Source organism: Triticum urartu, chromosome 3 (assembly GCF_003073215.2).
Source record: "Triticum urartu cultivar G1812 chromosome 3, Tu2.1, whole genome shotgun sequence".
Lineage (NCBI taxonomy): Eukaryota > Viridiplantae > Streptophyta > Magnoliopsida > Poales > Poaceae > Triticum > Triticum urartu.
In genome coordinates this window covers 568,017,054-568,030,188 of record NC_053024.1, presented here as the reverse complement: position 1 = coordinate 568,030,188, position 13,135 = coordinate 568,017,054, and the positions used below count along the sequence as shown (strand labels likewise).

General features: G+C 44.5%; 1 protein-coding gene and 1 pseudogene across 1 annotated transcript; both read left to right on the top strand.

Annotated features, from left to right (window-relative positions):
- Nucleotides 1-701: 701 nt before the first annotated feature.
- LOC125546966 lies at nucleotides 702-1,372 on the top strand (annotated as a pseudogene).
- Nucleotides 1,373-1,418: 46 nt separating this feature from the next.
- On the top strand, nucleotides 1,419-3,405 carry LOC125548725 (protein FAR1-RELATED SEQUENCE 5-like). The gene is made up of 3 exons (XM_048712273.1): nucleotides 1,419-2,270; nucleotides 2,352-2,525; nucleotides 3,093-3,405. Exons 1-2 carry the CDS (start codon nucleotides 1,419-1,421, stop codon nucleotides 2,373-2,375), a joined length of 876 nt encoding a protein of 291 aa, XP_048568230.1. The 3' UTR covers nucleotides 2,376-2,525; nucleotides 3,093-3,405.
- Nucleotides 3,406-13,135: the final 9,730 nt, after the last annotated feature.

Sequence of the window (13,135 nt, the reverse complement as noted above, 5' to 3'; positions counted from 1 at the left end):
ATGAATGTCAAAGAATTGGTAATATTAGTAGACGTCAAGAAATGCCTATGAATTATTCTCTTATCATTGAACCATTTGATGTTTGGGGCTTTGATTATATGGGATCTTTTCCTGCCTCTAATGGATACACACATATTCTAGTTGCTGTTGATTACGTTACTAAGTGGGTAGAAGCTATTCCAACTAGTAGTGCTGATCATAACACTTCTATTAAAATGCTTAAGGAAGTTATTTTCCCGAGGTTTGGAGTCCCTAGATATTTAATGACTGATGGTGGTTCACACTTTATTCATGGTGCCTTCTGTAAAATGCTTGCTAAATATGATGTTAATCATAGAATTGCATCTCCTTATCACCCACAGTCTAGTGGTCAAGTAGAGTTGAGCAATAGAGAGCTCAAATTAATTTTGCAAAAGACTGTTAATAGGTCTAGAAAGAATTGGTCCAAGAAACTTGATGATACATTATGGGCTTATAGAACCGCATATAGAAATCCTAACTTATATGCAAACTTATATGCCTTATGTCTTCTGCTTATCCAGGGTTCAAATTAACACACTACCTGTCTAAGCGACTTACAGTTCTAAGTTGTTGCCTCTTTTAGAAAATGAATTCTATTTGTTTTTTAGGGGAATATGAATTCTAATATGTTTGCCTTGAATTTTATTTATTGCTTGCAGAGTTGCCATCAGCAGCGCATCATGCAGAGCCCCAGCAAGCTGTCTGCAGTCTTTCTCTCCGGACCACCTGCTTTCTCCGGGCCCCAAGGTTGGGCTGAGCTCCCAGATGACTTGCTTCATTCCATCGTTGCTCGCTTGGGCTCCTTGCGAGACCATCTTGGCTTCGCTGCAACATGCCCCTCTTCGTGCCCATCCAAATATGCGTTACGCACAAAATTGCCACCTCTCCTCATCCAGCCCCATGTTCGTGTACAAGGTCCTCTTCTTACTGCTACCAATGGTTGCCATGAATTATATGCATGTAGGGTACTAGGGTTATTGATCCAGCCAACCAAAACACCTCCCTTCACTGCCAGATTCATGTAGAAACTGCGGAGAAGATGGTATTATTGGCTCCTCCTATGGTAATGCCATCTACATCTGCAACGGATATTGTCACATCATTGATGTGTTCACCGGTGTGGAGGTTTCAACTCCACGTCTCCCATCCAGCGCCAAATTTATGGTATTCTACTTGAAGGGCTCTAGCAGTAACAGCCCCCCTTGCATCACCCAACTCACATCTCCTTGTCGGTACCCAGTTCTCCCTCTTTGATTTGCCTGTTGGAAACGACTCTTGGTCTGAAGAATCTGAACTCGATCTTCCTTGTCAGTTGGAACTAGACCATATTTCACCCCGCAAAAAAAACTAGACCATATTTCGGAATTCAGTGGTCGGTTCATTGTCTTGAGGGTAAGATGACATTGTTTGATATGCTAGAGCACTATGAGCGTTGCCTTTCGGGACGACGCTTGAATGAGGCGATCCTAGACATCGTGGCCTTGCAGTCCGTTCCATTTACAGACACGGATGCTTCAAGTCTTGAGAAACATGCTGCCCGAGTTTTCACTCCTTGTATGTTTGAGTTGGTCAGATGGAGCATAAATGCCGTCAGCAAATGTGTTATCAGCGAGATACTAGATGCATGGGAGTTGACTACATATGTTGTGGCTAAGATCGATAGAAGAGAGAAGAAGTTCGAAGTGTGCTGTGAGCTGAAGGAAGGTTCTTTGTACAGGATCAGTTGCTCTTGTCGTAAGCTGGAGTGCTTGGGAACACCATGCTCTCACATATTCTACATCTTGGGAATACGTCAAGTGGAACTGCTGCCTAGGTGTTGTGTTCCCATGAGGTGGACGATGAGTGCAAAGTCTGCATTCCCTCCGACCAGAAAGAGCGAGATGTATGACTATTCGGAAAGCCTTGTGAGGTACTGTGAGTTGCGGAATTTGAGTCACGCCGCATGTTTCCGGGCATGTCAATCCAGTGAGGAGTATCAGCGTCTGAAGATGGTTCGGAATGGACAAGATGGCAGCAAGGAATCAAGCCGTGGTCAGGAGGAATGCATTAGGTTTGGTCCGGTGCTGCCACAGACGACGGAAATTGATTGTGGAGATTTGGAAAAGGTTCTGGACCCAGTGCATGTGCAAGGCCGAGGTGCACCGAAGAAAAGGTTGCAGGCAAAGATGAAGAAGCAAAGATCAAAGAGGAAATGTGGCTACTGTGGGGTGACAGGTCATGATCGGCGTAATTGCACTAAACTGCAAGAGGTGTCAAATATGTCCATTTTTAATTTTTGCATCTGCTTTACTCATTAATATAGTGCACTAATTATATTTGGTGCTCTGTAGGAAATGATGGCAGCAAACTGTTAGATGCAGCTATCTCTGCAAGGGGTTTCGTGGTAGGAAACTGTTGCCCTTGTGGTCCATTTTTCAAGTATTAATTTCTGCAAGTATTTCATTTTCCACGATCTTGCCGATCCGTCCCCTGCGATGCCTCAACCTCCTCGTAGCCCTGCACATGTAAGCAATAGAGTGCATTTTTGTGATTGTTTTCCTTCTTCAGTTGATAATTTTGAAGCACTTGAATGAGTCTTTTTTCTTTGCTGGTCATCAATATACTATAGCATGTTAAGTACGAGAACGTATCCAGTGCTACGGTTGAACTCGTGCTACGAATGCTCCGAGCGATTCCGAGCCACTGGATGAAAAGTTGATGGATAGGATGTTATCATTAGGTGGTCGCCGGTACATTTTACAAAAAGGACCTTGTAAAACCATTTTAGGTGGCCGCCTGGAGTAGATTATAGTTGTTGTGTTTTTCTGCTGGTTCACTTTGTTGGTCTCAAAATGAAACTCCACTTTTGATGCCCAACTGAAATTTCTGAAAGCATTACTAGTCATTATCTTGTTCATGATTTATTTTCTTGTTGCAAATCCACACTCTAGCCATGATCTAGCATGCAAATCTTAAGTAGTATCGTTCACAGGGCCTTTAGCATAAATTAAACTTTATCCAACTAGATAATTTTGTTGACCTTTTGTCTTGGATATGCACCTGAAAATAGTTGATGTTCCTATTTTTTTCAGGTATTCTTGTCTGCATGTTCAGCTGCAAGCTCATCTGTAGAGAAAAAAAATTGTTGTACAAGCTAGTATTGAAGTTGCATCCACTTTTTCCTTGTTCTGCAGCCCAAGGTATCTTCAGATGATGATTGGAGCTGGATGGCGCTCAAGCTATTGCGTAAGCTAGGATATATTGGAGTTTGAAAGTTCTGTGTTGTAATGCATCTCTTCTGGTAAAGCGGTTGATTTATGTTTGGACATAAAAAAGTGAGATACAAGAGTTGTAGAACAAAGCTATCCTTATAAAATACTCCGTCCGTCCCATAATGTAAGACGTTTTTTGACACTACAGTAGAGTCAAAAAATGTCTTACATTATGGGACAGAGGGAGTATATTATATCAGATGTATGTACACAATGTTTGAGTCAGCCTGTGCATGTGACAGTGGTGAATAGAAATTTATATATGATCCTATCAAATTTTCTGGAGTATTTACAATACATATCCTAATTTGATAATCAGCCTAACTACTTTAGTACAACTTCTGCAAGACAATTGTAGCCTAGACACTAATTTAACTCGAAACCGCGCTTCGTTTGGTTGGCGCAGATGTGTTCCCGTTTTCCAATCAGCTCCGATCTGGGCGTCTTCAGTTTCGTTAAGTCCTGTATCGGAAACCATGGCTATGAAAGACATTGCGAGCGAAACAAATACAACCTTACGGTTTTGGAATGCATTGGAGTCAGAAGCCGCGGCTTTTCCGCGAACCAAACGCGTTGTTACTACATCTTAAAGTCTTAATGCAAGTTCTCCAGACAATATGACACTTGATATCTACTCCCTCTGTAAACTAATATAAGAGTGTTTAGATCACTAAAATAGTAATCTAAACGCTCTTATATTAGTTTACGGAGGGAGTAATTATTAACACTGCCATACAAAAGCATCTCTTAATTCTGTCATATAAATGTGCAGACCATGGAAATATCTTTCCTTTACACAGAATAGCCGTATCACAGATTCTTTGGTTCTCAATAAGCTAAAGCATCAGAAATAACCAAACTATTGTGTGAAATAACACTGGTTTGGACTAGTGCAGCATATGCAATAAAAAAATAGTAAAAGCCACAATTTAGTATGTGGCATCTAAAAATTGAGCAACAACTCAAAGTTGAAAGCCTATTATTGTAAACATAGTCTCACAATTGTCACTTGAATGAAGTGATTGTTGGATGGAAAATAATATAAACACTACTTCGGACAATAATTCAGCTCCAAAGCTTGAAATTGTAGAAAAAACAAAAGCCTACTGAAGAGGCTCGTCACTGCTGCCGAAATCCAATGCTTTCTTCGAATTGTTATCTGCAAGTTTCTTCCTTTTGGGCGATGACCCATATTCGCCCATGTCCCTCTTGCCGATATCCTTGTACCCACACGAATATATGTCTTCCTCAGACATGTCCTGTCCAAAAGCATACCAAAGGTATTTAGATTAACATGCAAATGATGTTATTATTTATTTCATTGTGTAATCTAGATTATTGACTCTAGTGCAAGTGGGAGGCTGAAGGAAATATGCCCTAGAGGCAATAATAAAGTTATTATTTATTTTCTTATATCATGATAAATGTTTATTATTCATGCTAGAATTGTATTAACCGGAAACATAATACATGTGTGAATACATAGACAAACAGAGCGTCACTAGTATGCCTCTACTTGACTAGCCCGTTAATCAAAGATGGTTAAGTTTCCTACCATAGACATGAGTTGTCATTTGATTAACGGGATCACATCATTAGTTGAATGATCTGATTGACATGACCCATTCCATTAGCTTAGCACCCAATCGTTTAGTATGTTGCTATTGCTTCCTTCATGACTTATACATGTTCCTATGACTATGAGATTATGCAACTCCCGTTTACCGGAGGAACACTTTGGGTGCTACCAAACGTCACAACGTAACTGGGTGATTATAAAGGAGCATTACAGGTGGCTCCAAAGGTGGATGTTGGGTTGGCGTATTTCGAGATTAGGATTTGTCACTCCGATTGTCGGAGAGGTATCTCTGGGCCCTCTCGGTAATGCGCATCACCTAAGCCTTGCAAGCATTGCAACTAATAAGTTAGTTGTGAGATGATGTATTACAGAACGAGTAAAGAGACTTGCCGGTAACGAGATTGAACTAGGTATTGGATACCGACGATCGAATCTCGGGCAAGTAACATACCGATGACAAAGGGAACAACGTATGTTGTTATGCGGTCTGACCGATAAAGATCTTCGTAGAATATGTAGGAGCCAATATGGGCATCCAGGTCCCGCTATTGGTTATTGACCGGAGACGTGTCTCGGTCATGTCTACATTGTTCTCGAACCGTAGGGTCCGCACGCTTAAAGTTACGATGACAGTTATTATGAGTTTTATGCATGTTGATGTACCGAAGTTAGTTCGGAGTCCCGGATGTGATCACGGACATGACGAAGAGTCTCGAAATGGTCGAGACATAAAGATTGATATATTGGATGACTATATTCGGACACCGGAAGTGTTCCGGATGAATTTCGGATAAAACCGGAGCACCGGGGGGTTACTGAAACCCCCCGGGGGGTTAATGGGCCTTATGGGCCTAAAGTGGAGAAGAGGAAGGGGCTGCCAGGGCAGGCCGCGCGCCCCCTCTCCCCCTAGTCCAAATTGGACAAGGAGGGAGGGGCGGCGCCCCCCCTTTCCTTCTCTCCCCCTCTCTCCTAATTGGACAAGGAAACGGGAGAGGAGTCCTAGGAGTAGGACTCCTCCTGCGCCCTCCTCCTGGCCGGCCGCACCCCTCCCCTTGGCTCCTTTATATACCGAGGCAGGGGGCACCCTAGGACACACAAGTTGATCCTCGTAATCGTTCCTTAGCCGTGTGCGGTGCCCCCTGCCACCATATTCCACCTCGGTCATATCGTTGTAATGCTTAGGCGAAGCCCTGCGTCGGTAGAACATCATCATCGTCACCACGCCGTTGTGCTGACGGAACTCATCCCCGAAGCTTTGCATATAAGGCAGTTACTGACCGGCGGAATGTAGTAAGTAAACCATAATGTGCTTTTATTCACAACCAAAGAACACAGTTAGCGGCATGGGGCCATCACGCACACATAAGTTTAATTGCCAGTTTTGAGATAAAGAAATTTGACTTGGAGTTTCACAGTTACCGTGCATAAATAATAACAGATATGTGACAGCCTGAGATACAATAAATGGTGATAGATAAAAGAGTTGCTAACACAACCAAGACTTGCAGGATGCAGCAGTAAATTCATATATGGATAATTAGCAAAATAATATCTGCCCAGATCAAAACAAAAAGAAGTCATATACAAAAGGCCATCACAGAGCATAACAGTAACTATCTGTAAACAACACAAAAGGATCATTTGGGTAAAGAGACAAGAATTCAGGGCAACAATTTCTCCCTTTTCAGACTGTGAACATGACAGAAACTGCATGATAGAGATGTATATGCAGACAAGATGACACAGATATATGTATATGCAGACTAACATGACAGAGAGATATATGTATATGCAGACATATGGGTTGCCAGCACAAAGCAGCAGAATTGGCAATGCCAAATCCCAGAGACATTCTCCACAATACCAAATCTCAGGGACTGCCAGCAGCACCATCGGTCGATCGATCCTGCAAACAACTAGCGCGCCGACCTCCTGCTCCATCAGGAAGAGCCCCTTCTCTCCCTGAACCTGAGGGTGAGGCAGGTTCTCCGCCCCCAACGGCGGCAGCAAGGGGAACCATCTCGCTCGAAGCGGCTGAGGTCGTGGTGGAGGCGCCTCTCGACCTAGACGTGGGGAGGCGCGGAGGCGGATTGGGCCCCTCATGGAGCCGATTGCTGGGGGCGGAGGAAAGTATCCCTACAAATACGACCTAAATCTTCGCCCGGCGGCTGGAGAAGGGGATTTTGGGAGGGAGCCGCCGCCGCTGCGCTGAAGATGAAGAAGAAGAAAACAAAACAAAAGAAGAAAATGGAGAGTAGCAGCCGTCCGTCCGATCTGATTGATCGCACGGTCCAAACCCGGCTATTGATCGGGGGAGCGACTGTGTGTCCGTACGTGCATGGCTGCAAGCCAAACCCCCCCTCTCTCTTCACCCGGCGACCGACGGCGACGGCCAGGCCTGCTGGCCGTGGATCGGCGACTGACGGCGACTGCCGGATCCACGGCATGAGCAAGAAGAACCGAAAAAACCAAAAGCAAAGGAGTGGCCTTTTGTTTCAAAATTAGGCGACAAACGCAAGAACGCATGGCTTAAAACGAAACCCCTCTCCCCTCCCGGCGGCCAGGGCCGAGGGGCGGCGGACGCTAACTGAATCCGCACCCACGAGCAAGAAGAAGCCCCCAAAGCAACCAAATGCGTGACCTTTAAGTGCAGCAAACAAAGGTAGAGAGCATGCATGCATGGATCCGTGGGTAGAGCAAGCGAGCGAGCGGCACCTTCAAGCAGCTCTGAGCATGATCCCGGGCGCGTCGCCCCGCCTCCTCGAGCGCGTCCTGCATCATGGCCTCGTCGTCGTCACCATACGCATCCGGCACCTTGATTACCCCGGCGGAAGCGTCCTGCACCCGGGCTCCGGCATCCGCCTCCTTGGTAAAGTCGGTGGCCGCGGTCACGGCGCTCACCATCCGGCGCCAGGCCAACAGGTACACCTCGGAGACGGCGACGGCCTCCTCCTCCTCCCCGGCATCCACCTCCGCCTCCTCCCCGCCCTCCATCTCCTCCCCGGCCTCGCCCTCTATCACACATCGCGCGCCGTGGATCGGAGATCCGGGCCCCGACTCCGCTGTGGCGTCCGCCGGCGGCGGCTAGAACCCTTGCCTCGGCCGCGACGAGAGCACCCCTCCCCCCTCCTCCGTCTCTGTGTGTGAGTTGCCTGCCACACTCGTCGTCTAGCGCTCCCTGGGTGGCTGGCTGAATAGCTAACATAAGGAGCTCGGCTGGGCCACGATCCGGAGCCGGTGTGTTCACAAAAGCCCAGCCCAGACCACGCAAACAAAACCCACCTGTCGGCCTGCTCTTTTGCTGCCCCTCACTCTCTCTATATGAATTTCCCTGTTACTCAAAAAACAAAATATGAATTTCCCTTAAAAAAATTCTCTATATATGAAAAACAAAAGTTATTTCACTTCATATGTCAAAATGAATCTTCTTTTTACTCCAGGCCACCCAATTGCGAATAAGCCCGGCAGAATGGGTTTGTTTAAAAGAAATGTCAAGCCGAATGAAGTAACAAATCTGATGAATTATTTGGAGAAGAAATTAACATGGCAGATCTATATCGTCCATTTGGTTAAAGTTGCGCCTTACTCCTTTCATTGTCGTTTCATATTTTACTCGTTTCATTTTATTCATTTTCGTCATCAATTTTCAAATTCTTTTTTATTTACTCCTGGATGTCGGTGATTGCACGCATGTGGTTATTACCATCTCCCGTGAGCATTGTCCTGATTGTGGCTACTATAGTTGAGTGTGTGAATGTCGCCGTCTGTGAGCACGTTGTCCTCCGCCGCCCTAGTCTTGCCGTTGACGTCCATGCCCTCATCGCCCTCCTCATAGAGAACTTCATCTTCTTCTAAAGGTTGGCCCTCTCCCCACAAACATAGATGGATTACAAATGCCTTAAAATTTTCTTCTAGAGCAAACAAAAGAAATTGTTGCCGAGTGGATTCAAGAAAAGACAGGCTGGATTTTGGACACAACGGAAAAAAATCAAAGAGGCGATTGTTGGGGTGGGGGTGGGGGTAGATCAGAAACGTATGGAAGATATGCTCTTCAAACACATCAGCGAAAAAATGTTGTTTGTTTTACAGCTCGCATGACTAAAACCTTGATTCCTTGGGATCAAAAGTTTAAATCTCAATGCGTTGAAGACCATGTGCTTTGAAGAGGAAGTTTTAGAGGTTATTAAGGGCATGTCACGGGAGAAAGCTCTTGGGCCGGATGGCTTCCTCACCATCTTCTACCAGAAATGCTGGCTAGTAATTAGAAAATATCTGGTGGAGTTGGGGGTCATGATTTTGACATGATAAATGACGCATTCATGGTTCTAGTGCCCAAGCCCCCAGGGGCTTGTTATTTTCATCCAATATTCTTTGTAAACAATCTTCGTAAGGTCTTCTATAAAACTTTATCCAGAAGGTTGGCGGTTGAGCTTTCACATACGTTGATCAACTATCAAGGCCCTTTCTCAAGGATAGGTTGTTGCATGACAACTTCTGGGTGGTAAGGGAATCAACAATAAATTGAGAGGGAAGAATTGCAATGGCATCCTACTCAAACTCAAAATAGCAAAGGCTTTTGTACTATTCCGTAGTCGTTCTCATTGAGATGATAAATAAGTTGGGCTTTGGTAGCAGATGGAAGAAATGGATAGTCATGATCCTCTCAACGACCTTTATGAAGATACTCTTGAATGGACTTCCAGGACCTTAGTTACAACATGCTAGTGGCATTCGCCAAGGGGATGCTCTCTCCCCCATCATTCTCATCATCGTTTTGGATGTACTTAGAGCTTTGTTTGATAAAGCCAATGTTGAGGGCCTCATTGGTAAGCTAGATCAGTTTGTTACTCAACACATGTTTCTATACGCAGAAGATGTTATGATCTTCCTCAATGCCTCTATTGATGATGGCCATACTATAAAAAGTCTTCTGGACATATTTGGTGGGGCTATCGGTCTGTGTTGCAACGGGAAAGAGTTTGATCTCTACCATTCTTTCTTGAGGAGACATCACACAGGAGATCAGCGGGATCTTGGGTTGTCAGGTTTGCCAATTTCGTATCCAATATCTTTGGCTCCCGTTTCACTTCAAGAAAGTTAGGAAAGAAGACCTCAGAGTTGGCATAGACATTATCCGAGGCAAACTCGCAAGTTGGATGATACACTTCTTACTCAAGGAGGATGACTTATTTTGGTCCAAGTTGTTCTAACTGCCATCCCAATTTTCCAGTTAATCGGTTGATCCTCCTCCCTGGTTCTTCAAAGCCATAGATAAAATAAGATGGGTTTTTTGTAGGATCGTAAGTACTCCCTGGTAATATAAGATGTTATAGGTCACTAAAGTAGTGATCTAAATGATCTTATATTACTTTACAGAGGGAGTAGGTCTAGAGAGGGGGATGATTAGACTACTTGCCAAATAAAAAATTGACATTTTCCCAATTTTAGTTCTTGGCAGATTTTAGAAATTATAGCAAGTCTACAAACACCCTACACATGCAAGTCTAAGTATGAGCAACAAAAAATAAAAGACATTCGCATGTGATAGTAATAGAGGAAAGGGTTTGGAGATGTGCAAACGCTATGATGACACGGAAGGTTTTGACCCGTGGTTCTGATAGCTGATGCTATCGTCAGTCTGCGTTGATGGAATAAAGCTTCAATCCATGAAGGATAATGGTTGTGCAAGTCCACGGAGGGCTCCACCCATGAAGGGTCCATGAAGAAGAAACCTTGCTTTTTCCACCATGGCTTACGCCCATGAAGGACTAGCATCACTCGGAGTAGATCTCCATGAACTAAGCAATCTCCTTGCCCTGACAAACTTCTTGGCTCACTACACAAGATTTGGAGGCTCCCAAGCCCACCTAACCAATCTAGAAGGCACCACCTTTCAAAAAGGTAATAGATGTTGTTGTTGATGATGAACTACTTGTTCTTGTGCTTCAAAAGATAGTCTCATTAACACTCAAATACTCTCTCACATATTTTGGCAATGTGGTAGGAGAGGGATTTTGGTGCAAAGAATTGAGGTGGCTAGAGATCAAAGTTCTATGGTTGGAGTGGAATCCCTTTGATCTCACACAAGGATATGGAGCTCTCTCCCAAAAAAATGGATATGGGAAGTGTATGCTTCGCTCTAGTTGCTCTCTGAGAGTTGGTGGAATGGGTGGGGGTATACATAGTCAGCACCAAAAATCCAACCGCTACACACCTTTATGCATAGTTCGGTGGGACCGGGTGAAACCACTCTCTGAGATCGACCTATATAAAGGTTTGAACTTTAGGCTTCTCGGTGAGACCGGATGAAACCTCTTGGTGAGATCGAGTCATGTTGACCTAAGAACTTTCCACACTTCGGTATCACCGGCTGAAAATAATCGAAAATTCTAATTGAATTTCAGTTGGCAACAAAAGGTTGGCAAGTGCTCTTTTGTGGACTGAAGGGTCAACTCGATGAGACCAAGATGCTAGGGTTTAGGCAACGGCTATGTCTTGTGTATCTCGGTGAGTTTGAATGGATGTTGTTCGGTGGGACCGAGACGAACTTAGGATTTTGGACATAGTGGAAAGTGGGAAAATATTTGAGGATTTTGGAGCAATATCGCTAAGCACTTGAGCAGTTAGACCATCATCACAAAACATGATCCCATTTTAATAGTACTGGCTTTTCTATGGACTTAATGAGATCTTGGATCACTTAAGTAGAAATGGAGAGTCTTGAAGCTTGGCCAACATTAGTCCTTAGTATTTTGAGGGGTCCACTTTCACATCCCAACTGTTGTATTTAAATTGAACATTCGCGAAATTTTATTTGAGTACGCTTCAATGATATATATGTTGTGATGAATTACAAAAAATACTCGGGGATTAGATGCACTTTCAATCTCCCCCTTTTTAGATGCACATATAGATCAACGACAGGAATATATCATCCTTGACCCAAGCAAGGTCAAAGCAAAACTCTCTAGGTTTCGGCGTCTCACGCCCCTCATTGTCCGATGACAACAATAATGGATGTGGTCCGAGATTTCCCGAACCAATTTCCTAACAGGAACCAGCATGAACAAGTCCTCCCAAGTCTCCGACATCAGGATACTGTCAAGTTTTTCCAAAGTGGGGTGAGCCTGGTTATTAGTCCAGGTGTACTTGCCACCACTAATGTGGATTTCTCTAAGGGCCAAGGTATTGATAATGGAATTAAAAATATCAGTGGATTTATGGCTTGACATCTTCTTATTTTTCTCCCCGTAATGCCTTAAGATATTGAATCCCCCCCCCAATATATGGGACTTGCATGCTAGTGCACACGGCAGCAAGCTCAATCAGGAATTCCTCCTTGAGTTCTTAATGGACAAAACCATAAACCACTAATAGCCCCCAATTAACCTTCTTCTTCTTTTATTCAATTTCAAAGCATTTTGAATGATTGAGGAGATAAGGAAGTTCAACATTGGGAGATAGGGAAAACCCCTTTCAACAATTTCATTTACCATATGGGGTGCGTGGAAATATGTGGCTAAGATAAGATTAGGGGAGGAAGAAGATGATAATACATGGGATTGAACCAACATAAAGGAGGTGAAGAGATATGAGGAGGCAGGTGAGTGGTTGGAAACTGGCGTAATTGGTGATGGAAGTGCATCTGGTCCTAATAAAAGCATATTGCGTAGTTGGCATGGCGGATAGCTCGTGGATGGCGGAATCAACGGGCAGCGTCGGACGAGCTTGAGCAAGAAAATGGCGGAGGGGATGGTGGCGGGCGACGGGGGTGGATCAGACAGCGGGGAGCGTGTATCCAATGGTAGATGACCATAATCGGGCGGGGTCGGGTAGGATCCTAGTGGGATCGTGCGTTGGTGTGAGCTCAGCGATGGTCGTGGGGGTCACGACGGATGGTCTCGAGCTCTGGGGCTATGGGAGACCACAAGAGTGGCTATGGCAACGGGGGTTGGGCGGCATAGTGATGGTGAAAGTTCACTCACAAGTGGTTGAGATTGGCGTCACATTTTCAGGTTTTTTTATTGGTAGTGGTAGGGAGACTCAAATATTGGTCCGAGTAGCAAAATTTAAGTGGCTACCAATTTTTTTTATATCCCCGTGCAGTTTTAGGTGTGCTGTTGAGTTTTTTTTAATAGAAAAACTCTCAAATTTCAATATTTTGTTTGGGGGAAAAATGTGGGTTTGTGGGTGGTTTGTGAGGAGGTAAAAGAATTGGAGAAAGAAGGCAGCAGAGGAAGCTTCCGGAAGAAAGATCTGGAATGACCCGCGGCTGCCGGTCCGT